Consider the following 15,090-nt stretch of genomic DNA (forward strand, 5'->3'; position numbering starts at 1 on the left):
ATATGAAAATGACCGTTTCCAAGATTAATGTGATACCAGAAGGGAAGAAACGGTTCTGGAATTCAAAACTGGAACATGTAGATCATTTCAAGTATTTAGGAATTATATAATCCCACGACTGGAGTTTTTTTTTGCTAGTGGCTTTACGTCGCACAGACACAGATAGGTCTTATGGCGACGATGGGATAGGAAAGGCTTAGGAGTTGGAAGGAAGCGGCCGTGGCCTTTATTAAAGTATAGCCCCAACATTTGCCTGGTGTGAAAATGGGAAAACCACGGAAAACCATCTTCAGGGCTGCCGACAATGGGATTCGAACCCCGCATGCGAGCTCACAGCCGCGTGCCCCTAACCGCACAGCCAACTCGCCCGGTAGGACTGGAGTGTAATAAGTGAAATTGTATCACTGTGCAGCATAGCTAACGCAGTGAGCTAGCATTTGCGATCAACGACATTCTTTAAGGAAGAAGTCAGCTTCAGGATGAAACCATCGCTACATCGGCCCGTTTTCAGATCAACTTCGCTCTATGGAAGTGGACCCTGGGTGGACTAAGAGTATCCGATTCATAAGTCAGAAGTAACAAATATAAAAGTAGCGAGAAATTATTGACACAAACAGGCGGGAACTATTGGAGCGGGGTACTCGCAATGAGGAGATAAAGGCTAACTTAGGAAAGAACTCGATGGATGCAGCTATTCTTATAAACCCGCCTTGGTGGTGTGGCCATGTGAGATGAGTGGAAAAGAAAAGGTTACCAAGGAGAATAATGGAACGGGGTGAGTTTGCTATGTGGTTTATGTCACGTAGCTATCATCCTGCATTGGGGAGATAGTGGGTTCGAACCCCCACTGTCGGTAGCCCTTAAGATATTTTACTGTGGTTTCTCCATTTTCACACTAGGAAAATTAAGACCACGGTCGCTTCTTTCCCATTGTTGCCACTAGTCCTGTCTGTGTCGGTGTGACGTGAAACAAATACAGTGAAAATAATAATGGACCCGGCCATGGAAGGTAAGAAAAGTAGAGGAAGATCAAGGTGAGAGGGGATAAATTCAGTTTTTAACAATTTGAAGATAAAAGGTTTGGAACTAAATGAGGCCATAGAGCTAGTTACAAATAGAAGATTGGAAAGTCGTTTAGTTAATTCACAGTGGCTTGCAGAGAGAGCGCTCTAGTCTATCGTTTCGAAAGACGCAACGTTTCGATTCGAATCCTGTTTCTTCACGATAATGTTAGGCACTACACTTCTGTTGCTACACACAAATTGGAATAAATGCACTGGACAGCTGAGGATAACCCCCTTATAGTTTACATTTGTCACTATGAGTTTGGATCTATTAAATTAGACTTAAGTGAATAAAAATTGCCTGTGACGAAGAAGTACGGGATGCCATGTGCAACTGTCTACGTACCCATCCAATCCACGGATAGCCTCGTTCTGTCCACCTCTGCCACTTGGATACATTCTCCTTCAATATCTTCATTTCCATGACTCTTTTCACATGTTTGTATGCTTTTCTGTAAGTACTGTTATCTCATGAGTTGCGAAGTTTGCCTCGCCTAGCTCTTCGTTGGACTCGCATTCTAAATCCTGCTTCGCTTTTCTTCTCTCTTTTTCCCCGACATGTTCATACTACTTCAACTGATGTTCCATGACTATCTCACTCATAACTTTCTTCTTTCCAGCCCCTCCGGGACGCTTCCATTTTGGAATTTTTCTGATCTGGTCTTCCCTATTGCTCACTTTAAAAACTTGATTTCAGTCATCTTACTCACAATCAAATGTTTGTTTTATTGACGTCCGAAACGGGGGAGGAGCTTACCGTCAGCTGTTTCCAATATGGCGGCGAGATAGTGACGGGATGTAAACACGACAGTGATCGGGTGTGCGTCTGTAGGATTTATTAAGTGTTCAAAATGTCTTTGGTGTCGTATGCGCAACTGTTGAGAGTTGTCGGAGATTTCATGCGTCCATTAGTGGAAGGGGAAGAAATATTCAAACGTAATTACTTGATATGTGTAGGTAAAAAGTTTGAAACAGAAGATGAAACTGGTTGTGTTTACAATCATCCCACATCGATTCAAAACCGCACAAAGTTAATGTTGTCTTGAACAAGGGGGTGAAAATGCGAAGTGCAACTGTATATGTAAAGCGGGTTTGTCAGAGAAATGTTACCGCTGACACGCTAATTCACCTTAACAGTTAAGCTACTGTAATTTTCCACTATTAGAGGTTATGGAGTAATTTCTTAGCCAGGTGACGGGGGAGTTACCTGTTTTGTAAACTGTAATCTTGGGGAAGAAAGAAAATAATAATTCTACTAAGTAAATGTTGTAAAGCAAATAAATCCTAGGCTTTATACAGACTTGTGTTGGAACAGCCCACATAAACTTAAATGTTCTTCCATTTTTACCATCAGCACAAAAGTTAGAACTTAGAACCGACAATAATAAGTATAAAAAATTTTTATAACTACCTACAGAATATGCAGAGCAAAGTTGGAAAATTATAATTTAAGAGTACTATAACCTCTACAGTCACAGCTGTTTGGGGTTGAAGAATACTTGGTTTGTCCAATTCTACCAAATAATTAGGTTATGCTTCTAATTTATGATGACCGGGCGAGTTGTCCGTGCGGTTAGGAGCGTGCAGCTGTGAGCTCGCATCCGGGAGATAGTGGGTTCGAATCCCACTGTCGGCAGCCCTGAAGATGGTTTTCCGTGGTATCCCATTTTCTCACCAGGCAAATGCTGGGGCTGTACCTTAATTAAGGCCACGGCCGCTTCCTTCCCATTCCTAGACCTTTCCCGTCACATCGTCGCCATAAGACCTCTCTGTGTCGGTGTAACGTAAAAAAATAGCAAAAAAAGCTAATTTATGACGGCAAAATACTACATATTTTCTTTCATTGATAGAAGTATTATATAGGAAATTTAAATTCAGTGCTTAATTACTATCAGTTAAAGATATTACTCACATGTAGATAGTTAATTTACTGTCTGCTGTTACACATATGAAGAAGTTTACAAAGAGCGGATTACATTCTATGTGCGGCACAGAAGTATTAGGCTACAAGTTTATCAGTATTTTTGATGTAGCTAAATCTTTGTGAATACAAATTAGAGATAATAACTATCAATGAGTACAATAAACAGTACCGGTACCTACGCTGTGGAAAGAAGTCGTCTTCACGAGAATGCAGACTGCGCACTGTCATGTATCGCGCAACGCGTTTTCCAATTGACAGCGCGGAAACCCATCTTTCTCTCTGAACTTTTTGTACAGGAAAGTAGTGACCAGATTTCGCATCCGTTTTATACGATTTGCAACCTTATACAGAGCAGTACCTCCTCAAATTTGACAATTTTCTTTCTGTTTCCATCACGACGTCAATGCTTCGCCATGTAAATATACCTCACCAGTCACTATGTTGCTGCTTCAACATTCTACCGCGTGGCTGCGCCATCCAACTTTTCTGACGTCAATAGCGTTAGACTCTTCGTACCATACAGCGTATTCGGGGCCATGATTGTGCTGTAGCTCTGCCTTTTTGTTTTCATGATTAATTTTAGTCTTTCGCATTATAGTATTTCTTTTTTCGAAGAAGGACCGATGACCTTAAATGTTAAGTCCCTTTAAACAAAAAGCAACATTATCTTTTTCGAAGAAGAAATCAAGAATATTCTAGCGTACGTAAGAACATGTAGCTAATAGTGGAGGCTATGTAGAAATAAAGGTTTGTATCTCTTTTGATGTAGGCCTACATTAACCTAACGAGTTTTTCAGAATCTCATTCATATTTGATGGATCATTTTATTATTATTTTTGCTATTATTGCTTTATGTCGCACCGACATAGATAGGTATTATGGCGACGATGGGACGGGAAAGGCCTAGGAATGGGAAGGAAGCGGCCGTGGCCTTAATTAGGGTACATCCCCAGTATTTGCCTGGTGTGAAAATGGGAAACCACGGAAAACCATCTTCAGGGCTGCCGACATTTGGATTCGAACCAACCATCTCCCGAACGCGAGCTCACAGCTGCGCGCTCCTTACCGCACGGCCAACTCGCCCGGTGATCATTTTATTTAAGCCTACTCTTTCTTCTACACATAGCTTAATTCAATTTCATTATTGTTTTAAATCAATATTACAATAATATATCGGTTCCATGATAGCTGAAACTTGAGGAATCAGTATCATCATCTTCTTTGCATTTTTCCTATTTGTGTGAGGTCTCCCTTCTTGCAGTGTTTCCTCCACTGAACTGTTATCTACAGCGTCCCGAAGGCTGAGATTGGTGAGCCGCATGACATCTCTCACTCTGCCCAACCAGCGGCAGTAGGTATAAATTCCCCTAGGTGACAGGCGGAGCGACGCGTCGGTTGAGGATTTATTATCGTTATCAGCATGCCGTTGACTGTTGACTCCTCTTCATTCGGATATTTGAGGAATCAGTGTACCAACAGAAAATGGTCATTTGATTTTTCCATAACGAACCATACAAGGTTTAGCAACAGTATACCGTCGACGTAAGAGTATTTGAACTACATCGAGGGTGCTCCAGTTAACATTTTGTGAGAGTGAAGAACGGAATGAATGAAATACTGTATGCCGTACTGCAGACCTGACCTGAAGTCATACGCGTATACTTTTAGAAAATTATTATCAACTTTTGAAGAAAACCTAATCACACTAAACAAATAATCACTTCTGTTTTGTTAGCCAAAAATGCAGCACATATATTTCTGAATCTTAGATTGAAACATTCCGACAAAATTAATGTCAAATTTCCGAAAAGTGTAGAATCCTACTCTTGCCGTCGAATGTAACATACAAAAAGGGAAAATTACTAGAGGAAATGAACGAATCTATCCGTAGCTAATGAGGTGAAGTAACTATTTAAACTCCATATAACTTACAGCAGTTATCTGATGTGTTCGTAAATTATATTAGTAGAGAATCACACATGCAGCATATAAACACCAGAGGGAAAGGAGTCCGTAACAGTAAAGTGTGCCTATGCATATATTTGTAAATAGATAAGTAATTATCAATCATTTGAATGCTGAGGATGGAATCAGGTACGTTGTCTATTAACAACAGGAAGAAAAGAGCTCCTAGCAATGACCCATGCAGTATTCCAACAGTTAAATACTGAAGAGCGATTGTAAATCATATGAGAGTTGAGATGGGATCAGATATATCATCTGTGAACACTAGAAGCAAGATTAGTCCATGCAACGGGCCTTGCATTATGACAATAGTCAGCTTCTCAGACCATCCAACAGTAGTTAATCGCATGATCTCTGAAACTAAACTAGGAAATTATAGAAAATGGTCTTCCTCTTACTTTCTTCTTTTGTTCATACACGTACGTGCATTTACAGAGAACTGCTTTACTCCAATAGCCGTTAAACTCTGAATGATGTGGATTATACTAACATCACATGGCTATTTTTGAAAGAAAAAAGGTGGAAATATTCGAGTGGCATCGTCACTGTCTTCTCATTAAAGTGGTCGCAGTTGAAATCCCAGTTACTGCATGTGGAAATTTTGAAATCAAAATCACACAATTGAGATTCCACATTTAATTGGAGGTGCCATGGCTATGATCAACAGTCATGAACCCCCCCCACCCACCAAACCCCATGGCGCAACAGCCCCGAAGGACCATAGCCTACCGAGCGACCGCTGCTCAGCCCGAAGGCCTGCAGATTACGAGGTGTCGTGTGGTCAGCACGACGGATCCTCTCGGCCGTTATTCTTGGCTTTCTAGATCGGGGCCGCCATCTCACTGTCAGACAACTCCTCAATTGTAATCACGTAGGCTGAGTGGACCTCGAACCAGCCCTCAGATGCAGGTAAAAATCCCTGACCTGGTCGCGTATCGAACCCAGAGCCTCCGGGTAAGAGGCAGGCACGCTACCCATACACCGTGGGGCCGGCCGTGAAAACTACAGCCTGTTTTACTGTTGAAAGTAAAGTATAGAAAAATCAGTTTAATTTTTTTATAGAGATCGATAATCCTAAGACACGAGGGATTCTCAAATATTGAAAAAGACCTAACTATAGAATATTTCCATTAAAATGCAAGGATTCAATTTCGTCCTAGTTTCATAAGTAAATATTTTATTGGTGCAAGAGAGACGTACCATAAGCAGGTCAGGACTGTTCAGTGGACTGAAGTCTTCTAACAAGGACAACACCTGTCGCACACAACACTTGTCCTCGTTGCACGAAGATGAGCGAGCCAGCTGCAGAAGTCGTTCCCTTAGCTCCTCGTGTGGCAGATCCTAGACAAACAAGATAAGGTTATAATTAAAATAAATGAAGTGAACTATCTTTGATCAAGTACATTGGGATGTAGGAATGGAAAATCAATACGGGTACGAATTCATACAGATGTATAATATCAATGTTGCAGTAACGTACGCTTCCTTACACAAAAACTAAAAGGACGAAGGAATCAGGGTCTAAGTTTGCACACCTTCGTCTCGTGGTATAGGCTTTTTTAATATTTCTTGTCTTTACTTTTAATAAACATTTACCTGTACGGACTTTGCTAATGAACTTGCGTTGTTCTATTATTAGAAATGTTAGGATGATTTGTAATAATGTTATGATTTAAATTAGCCATCAAAGCATGGGAGAGCACATACAGTATTTGTATTAGCAAAGTGTATTCTAACTAGCCAAGAAATATATAATAATGTGATCTTTCCTAACAAATAATGTCATTGCTTTCACGGTTTTCAGAGACGCCGAAGAATTTTTCCCCGCAGGCGTTCTTTAACGTGCCAGTAAATCCACCGACACGATGCTAACGTATTTGCGCATCTGCAAAATACCACCGGTCTGAGCTGGAATCGAACCCGCCAACTTGAGTTCAGAAGGCCAACGTTCTACCGCCTGAGCGATCCAGCCCGGCGTGCTCCTTTCTTTCAGCCGTGCTTGAACTCGGGGATTTAGATATATTTTAGCCACCGAAGATATCCGATTACATATGCAACGGAATGGGAGACCCGCACTAGTAGGTCTCTAAAGGCCACCTCCAAAGTAAGGAGAGACGAAGAGTAAAAGAGGAATATGTCTCAAAATCAACATTTTGAAGAAATATCAGAGCCACTTAAAAGAAAAAGTTGTGGAAGAATATAACAGATAGAAGAAGAACATTTCGAAATCGGAAACTCTATGGGCGACCCCGGTGTCATTTCTCTGGTAAGGTCAAGATAATAATAATAATAATAATAATAATAATAATAATAATAATAATAATAATAATACGTGCCAGCCACGTGGTATCTCCTTTCGGTACTTCCAAGAAGGGGCTAGTTACTCAGACGATCGGGATCTCGCAGCCGGCTTGTGGGATGGGGCCGACCTTTCTCATCGGCTGGCTTACCTGCGAGTTTCTTGGAGATTCAGTGGGAATGTTCTGCCTCTAGCTACCTCGCGAAAATTCTGTTTCCCACTACGCGAGCTATAAAAAGGGAGGCTAGCCGCGGACAGTTAGAGAGAGAGTTGTGCTCCGCGGCGGAGCCAGTGTTTGTGCTGGACTCGAAGTTAGTGTTAGACTCCGTGGTGAAGTCAGTGAGAGATTTAGTGTGTTAGTGTTCGGTGGCTGGACTAAGGGCGACAGAGGTGTTTGCTGTCGCTAGTGTCCCACCGAGGTGTGAACCAGGAGCTGCTGTTGTGGTGTCGGAAACACCGGTGAGTGAGTGGGCTTGAGACGACAGAACCGAAGACTGTACTGTGTGTTCGTGTATTTGTGTGGACCGAGGCTCGGCATGGATCAGCGAGGGAAGCTGCTATCACGAGTGTGTAGATTAAATGGATCTGTGTTTTTGTTTGCTGTTGTGAGTATCGTCCTGCTGTTGAATACTGTTGAGCTGTTTAGTTGTTCATTGCATGTGGCTGTGTGAATTACTGGACTGTCTGTGGAGTCGAATCACCGAACAATCGTCGTGTGTCGAGTGGCCCTTAGTCCTGTGTTCAGATCCAGCGGTCTACACACAGCTGCTTTGTGAGGTGACTGGACTTGGGGAAGTGAAAGTAAGGATGAAGCGTCCGCGGGTATAGCAACGAGTTGAACCACCTACTGTCCCATAGGAAGAGAGAGACTTGTAAATAGACAGCAATTAGTGAGTGTGGCCATTCATGATTAATTAGAATTGTGTGGGTATATATGTGTATGTGCATTTATTGGGTCAGCCTGAAATAAATTGGAGTAATGAAACAGACGGAGCTTTACCCGTAATAATAATAATAATAATAATAATAATAATAATAATAATAATAATAATAATAATAATAATAATAATAATAATTTCACCTTTTGAAATGATTCCACGAGATACGGCAGTGATGAATTTTTCCCTGTAAATGCGGTACTTCACATACCCGTACATCTACTGCCACAGATCTCTTTATTTAAACATTCTTCCATGACAATCGATTGCACCTGCAAGCTTGAGCACGGATGACTAGTATCTAACCAACTGTTGTATGCTACCCAGGTTGATATATGACCGAACGTCGTTCCAGGACTTGTTTAAGAGCTTTGCAATGGGGGTGCAAAGTACATAGACCCATGCGAGATTTGGTTACCCGAATCTGGTGTGATATTTCTGCATAAACAAAAGTACTATTGATATCATGGTCATACCAATGGAACAATCCAACTTTTCGTGAGATTCGAACCACGGAATGTGACTTTTCATTTCAAGCACAACACATGCCCTGGAGCGGATTCGAGCTACGATCATCTGAGAGGCCAGTGACGTCACCCTAAGATCACACCCCTGTATAAATATAATAGTAATAATTGATCTTAATATTCCTTAATAGCGCGCAGCACAGCCCTGGTGGACACCATATCCCGTGAAATCTCCGAAGTAAAGCCCTTTTGGGCGTGGGAACTACTTCATTGGGTTGCTGCCGTGCTGCTGGCAACAGGAGCGGGAAGGAATTGGCCGCCCTGCCGCAAGATAAACACTGGCTTAAAGTGCCTGATTAGCGATACCCTGGCTTAACTGGGACACTGACTAAGCTGTCAACGTTCAGGTTTGTACAAGGCTTAGCTTTGCTCCTTTTTATTCAATAATGAAAAGAATATTGACAAAGCAAAGGATATAGCACCAGCCATGTGGTAACTGGCCAAGCGAGTTAGCTAGGTAGTACGATCGTATAACTGCTAGCTTGTGTTTAGGAGATGATAGGTTCAAATCCCACCTAGGTGGTTTTTTATGAATTGCTATGTTTACATCAGGTAAATGCCGGGGTTGTACCGTAATTAAGGCCACAGCTGCTACCTTTCCAGTGTTGCCGGAACCTTGTCTGTTAAATAAGTAACAAAGGATGAAAACTGCTCTAAAGAACATTCACCATGGACAGTGTGGTCGTTACAAGCAACTGAAATATCGTGGATGTTGAAATAAACAATTCTATGTACCGTGACCCAACCATAAGAACTGAACACCGAAAAAATACGGAAGTCAAGTGCTCACATGCCGCAATGTGCTAATCTATGATAACTTTTACTTATCAAAAATGTACACTAAGTTGCATGATGATGATGATGACGACGATTATTATTATTATTATTATTATTATTATTATTATTATTATTATATTATTATATCTTAAAGCGCCAAACATCGAGGTTATCGGCCCAAGCTATCGCATGCGTTGTCTGTTACTTTAATTGCTAAACACTGCTCTATTACTACTTGGGAACGGCCTACTTCATGCGCGTTGAAGATGAGACTGACAGATGAATGCAGCTTGCAATATTAAATCCTATTAAAGAACTGTGACGTGAATCTAGATGTTTATCAATTTCATTCCGAAGTCCTTACACAGAAAGTCTGTGTAACATTTATGATTAGTGTTGACAGAAATGTATCCTGTTCCAGCGCACCAGACGAATTCTGGTACTGTATGACTAATTTTTAGGAAGTATTTTGAAAAGTAGTTCTAGGAATGCGAAGGGCCAACTGCGGCCAGTGTTTTCACTAATTCCCCACTGTGGCGCTCATACAAGTCCCGTTTATCATTCCCTCGGTCGGTATACGGATAACAGTCTCTGACACGCAGAAAAATTCGTAGACCTAATAGTGAAACTTAAGCTCGTTGACTTTAATACGTTTGGTGCTGAAGGCTGTTTGAGATCACAGCAGTCATGACTTCAGTTGACAATTATATCTTAATACACATACCTTCAAATCAAATGCATATCTTATTACTACTTACTATTTTCAAGTCATGCACACCGAGGTCTGTGTCACTTCCCACTTCTTCGCTGGTCGGCAGTGATACAACACCGGAATCACTGACGTCGTCATTTTCTGTGTCTGTGCACACATCTCGAGTGTCTGGTCCGGGACTGCGAGCCATAGACTGAAAGGAGACAATAATGTTTTACAGTACATAAGGATAAAGTGTTATGCTGAACGATTAAATACTACATTTAAAAAAAGGGTAAAGTGTGCTTAAATTTCACTTTAACAAGAGTGCTATAACAGTAAGTAGGAAATCACTGAAAATTTTATGACAAACCCAGTATTCGATGTTATTCAGAATACCACAAAGCTTAACTAAATCCCTTTCAAAAAAGGGCTCCAGGAATTGAATCTCTATGTGACTGGGAACCCGGGTCTCTCGGCGACCCTACCATCTCTCACTGCGAAAATAGAGAGGCTAGTAGAGTCCTTAGCTAATGACTTTGTTTATTTTCTCTCAGTACAATGATGGAACCCATGGAAGTTGGAGCGATGTTGTTGCTTACCATATTTATTTTAGGGAAGAAAAACTGAAGGAGGCGAGTATTTGTCTACCCTGTAATTCGAGATCGGCAAACGAACTTTATAACTGATAGGCACTTCAGTCTGCCGAAACTAACTTTGAGTAAATAAATTTATAAACTCGTGAAAGAGAAAAACATATCGTAACTGCATTACACCTGCAAAAGAAACAACTTAATTAAATTAAATAAATAAATTAATGAAATACATTAAATGTTAAGTTATGTGAGTCTCGGATCATGTAGCCATGGATCGTAAATTTCATAAATAAATTTATAATGGAAATGTTCTTCGTGGTGTCAATGTTGATTAAAATCATTACATAGCAAAGATTAAAATCAAATTAACTCCTTAAAGGAAAAATAAACCGCAAAAATTCATTAGAAAAAGAATGCATGATCCTAGTTCAGTCATTAATAATGTAAGTATGTATGTATGTATGTATGTATGTATGTATGTATGTATGTATGTATGTATGTATGTATGGTTTTCAGCCCAAAGGCTGGTTTGATCCTCCACAGTTCCGCCAACAGCTGTTATACAGAGCCTAGGCGTCTTTGAAGAGGTGTACTAGGGAAATAAGGAGTGAGGCAGTTTCCCGTTGCTTTCCTCACCGAGCCAGAAGTTGCTACTGCATATCAGTCTGCCAAGCCCACTGAAATGCATGCACCAACTGACCCTATGAGCGATATTTTCATACCATTCACAATAGGGACTGGCTGCATAAGGAATGATATTACTAGCATCCCTAATACCTCGGTCGCTTTCACGTTGTTAAAGCCAAGGATGAGAATGAGAGAGATCAATGAAAGTAACAAACTTATTATAGCCCATACCAGAAGACATAGTGCACTGTAAACGCTATATCTTGCCAGGAAAGGCATAAATAATCCAATATACTTTGAGAAATCCGTAACGCTATTCATTGACAATTTTGGGATGTCTGTTAACAAATTAAAAGCCTTAGCGGAAGAAGTTGCTCCCATTAAAAAAACGAAAAAGAACATGCATGATGGAATGAAGAGTGTGATATGTCAATACTACGCTGCGGTTGAATGAGCAACAACAAAATACTGAAAGTTCTAGGGAAGAATTAATCATTGCTAGACAATTAACGGCCTATGAAATCAGGAGGGTTAAAAGGAGCCATAAGAAGGAAACATTAAAGTCTACTCATGAAGCTTTTAATCGCCATAAAACAAGAGAATAGGACATTTAAATAATACCAAACAAATTGTACTCCCCACTCTTCTGATGGAAGGAACGAACGGAAAGGTGGCCCATAATGATTATGAAAATGCAATAATTTTGGATGAATACTTCAAAACAGTACTTAATAGTGATGAACCTTAAGAGTATTTTAATCTGATCTGTATACCAGAAATAAGAAACCTCTGGAAAAGATCATACCACCAGTTTACGATGAAGTGCGTGAAGCTATTGATTCACTTTAAAATTTTAAAGCGGCGGAAGAGAATCAACCAGTAGCGGAACTTTGCAAATGTACAGACTATTCAGAATTTACAAAAACATGTCATTGACATATGGAATGGCGACAGATCAGATCCTAGTGATTATCGAGGAAATTCTTTGCTGGATAACACTTATAATGTTTTTTCTAAGATTTTATATTCCAGAATTCATGAACAACTTGATAGTGAATTTATGAATATCAGGGTGGTTTTCGTCCAGTACGGTTAGAGGAGTGTGGCTGTGAGCTTGCATCCGGGAGATAGTGGGTTCGAATCCCACTGACGGCAGCCCTGAAGATGTTTTTCCGTGGTTTCCCATTTTCACACCAGGCAAATGCTGGGGCTGTACCTTAATTAAGACCACGGTCGCTTTCTTCCTACTCCTAGGCCTTTCCTATCCCATCGTCGCCATAAGATCTATCTGTGTCGGTGCGACGTAAAGCCACTAGCAAATAAAAAAAATAAAAACTTCTGACACATAAGCTTAGTAATGCTATCAACTATGTTACTGCCAAAAGATTGACAACGTTGAAGCCACAACCATTTCTTACTGTGTATCTGTAATTTTTTTTTTTTTTTACTATTTTGCTTTACGTCGCACCGACATAGATATGTCTTATGGCGACGATGGAATAGGAAAGGCCTAGGAATGGGAAGGAATCGTCCGTGGCCTTATTAAGGTACAGCCCCAGCATTTGTGAAAATGGGAAACCACAGAAAACCATCTTCAGGGCTGCCGACAGTGGGGTTCGAACCCACTATCTCCCGATTACTGGATACTGGCCGCACTTAAGCGACTGCAGCTATCGAGCTCGGTGTGTATCTGTAATAGACGGAGGATAAAAGCAAGATGATTTTATTTTTAAGTCCACTGAAACATTTCCTCGGTACCTATTTAACTTACCTCTGGGTCGTGTCCTTCTTCCAGTTCCAGAATGCGAAACTCGAGCAGTTCGTTGAGTTCCCTGAGCTCCAGAGCTTCAGCCTGGAGCTGTTGTAGTTGTTCACTCGCTGTTCTTCGCAGTTCCTGTAGCTGGCGAGCTCTAGCCTCACTCCTCTTGAGCCGCAGTTCCAGCGCGTGGTGCGATCGTTGGAGCTCCAGGTGTTCTCGTAACAGTCCCGAGTACAGAGAATCCTGTAGACAAACAAATACTCAAGTAAATGATTAGTTTTCGACTCCCATATGTTCTTTTAATACACTAGGTAAAGGCACGAGCAGTCATTTAAGTCTGAAGTTTGAATTCTCGATCTTAAAAATCAGACGTTCTGGTAAAGTGAAACCCCTATATCTTGGACAACCCTTTTGATTGACATATATTTAACGCACCGTTTAATTCTCTATATATTTACATGTTAAAAATCCTCTGTGCATTGGACACCCTTCAACTCTGGACATTGGACAGCTATTACACACCAGTTTAGACTATTTTGTTTTGTGTTTTGTAATGGTTTAGTGCAAGCAAGTTTAACATTTTCATTGGGAATGCTATCTGTCCAGCAGCATTTAAAAACAATGATCTCAAGTCAGAGAGTCTTCCTGTAATTTGGCTGAGGATTGTAACAATGCAATCGATTTTACACGGAGTGTGACCGTCCTCGACGTAATTTGCTGGATCCATGGTGCTTAGATGGGCGTATCTAAAGATGAATTGTTACAAAAAGTGATTTCTTCAGAAGAAGAACTATTTCTGTTCCCACGTACTCATCAAAAAGCTGTGCAGTGTACTATTGAGTTGGAACGTTATGCGTTAGTATATAACCAACCAGAAATTATTGAAACTATTTGGGTAACATAGGAAAATGGAATCAGAATGAGCACGTGAAAAATAGAACAGTCATGTGACTGATTTTTCTCACTAAGCAGTAAAGGGTGAGTACTGAACAGTACAATATGCAAAATAAAACATAAGACAATACTGCAGCGCTTTTTTTTTGTTGCTACGGGCTTTACGTCGCACCGACACAGATAGGTCTTATGGCGACGATGGGATAGGAAGGGCCTAGGAGTTGGAAGGAAGCAGCCGTGGCCTTAATTAAGGTACAGCCTCAGCATTTACCTGGTGTGAAAATGGGAAACCACGGAAAACCATCTTCAGGGCTGCCGACAGTGGGATTCGAACCCACGATCTCCCGGATGCAAGCTCACAGCCGCACTCCTCTACGTGCACAGCCAACTCGCCCGGTCAAGCAGCGCTTTCTTAAAACGTTTAGTAGGCATGAAATTCAGTGTAGGCTACTGTACTTAGTATGAATTCAAAGAACCGCTGTGTTTGTTATGTATATACAGTACACACTAGCTCAGAGTTTTTCCTACCGAGCTCGATAGCTGCAGTCGTTTAAGTGCGGCCAGTATCCAGTAATCGGGAAATAGTGGGTTCGAGCCCCACTGTCGGCAGCCCTGAAGATGGTTTTCCGTGGTTTCCCATGTTCACACCAGGCAAATACCGGGGCTGTACCTTAATTAAGGCCACGGCCGATTCCTTCCCATTCCTAGGCCTTTCTTATCCCGTCGTCGCCATAAGACATATCTGTGTCGGTGCGACGTAAAGCAAAAAAGGAGTTTTTCCTTTTCTGCACTGTCAATGTACTTTTGAAATACTGTACACTCACCCTGTAGATTGGACATCCTACGACACTGTACACATTTTTAAGGAACCGTAGGTGTCCAACTTAGAAGTTTTCACTGTAGTAGTGTCCGGCTCCAGGGCTAAATGGTTAGCGTGCTGGCCTTTGGTCCAGAGGGTCCCGGGTTCGATTCCCGTCCGGGTCGGAGATTTTAAACTTAAATGCTTAATTCCCTTGGCTCGGGGACTGG

General features: G+C 41.2%; 1 protein-coding gene across 2 annotated transcripts in view; it reads right to left on the reverse strand.

Moving 5' to 3' along the window:
- Positions 1–15,090, reverse strand: part of LOC136867255 (uncharacterized) — a 377,978-nt gene that overhangs the window by 39,528 nt on the left and 323,360 nt on the right. For both annotated transcript variants that reach the window (XM_067144399.2, XM_068225005.1), the window contains exons 7-9: positions 13,180–13,410; positions 10,253–10,399; positions 6,154–6,294 (exon numbers count right to left, since the gene is read on the reverse strand). In XM_067144399.2, coding sequence (XP_067000500.2) covers positions 6,154–6,294; positions 10,253–10,399; positions 13,180–13,410 — 519 coding nt within the window. The remainder of the gene's footprint in view (positions 1–6,153; positions 6,295–10,252; positions 10,400–13,179; positions 13,411–15,090) is intronic.

This window comes from Anabrus simplex, chromosome 1, assembly GCF_040414725.1.
Source record: "Anabrus simplex isolate iqAnaSimp1 chromosome 1, ASM4041472v1, whole genome shotgun sequence".
Classification (NCBI taxonomy): domain Eukaryota; kingdom Metazoa; phylum Arthropoda; class Insecta; order Orthoptera; family Tettigoniidae; genus Anabrus; species Anabrus simplex.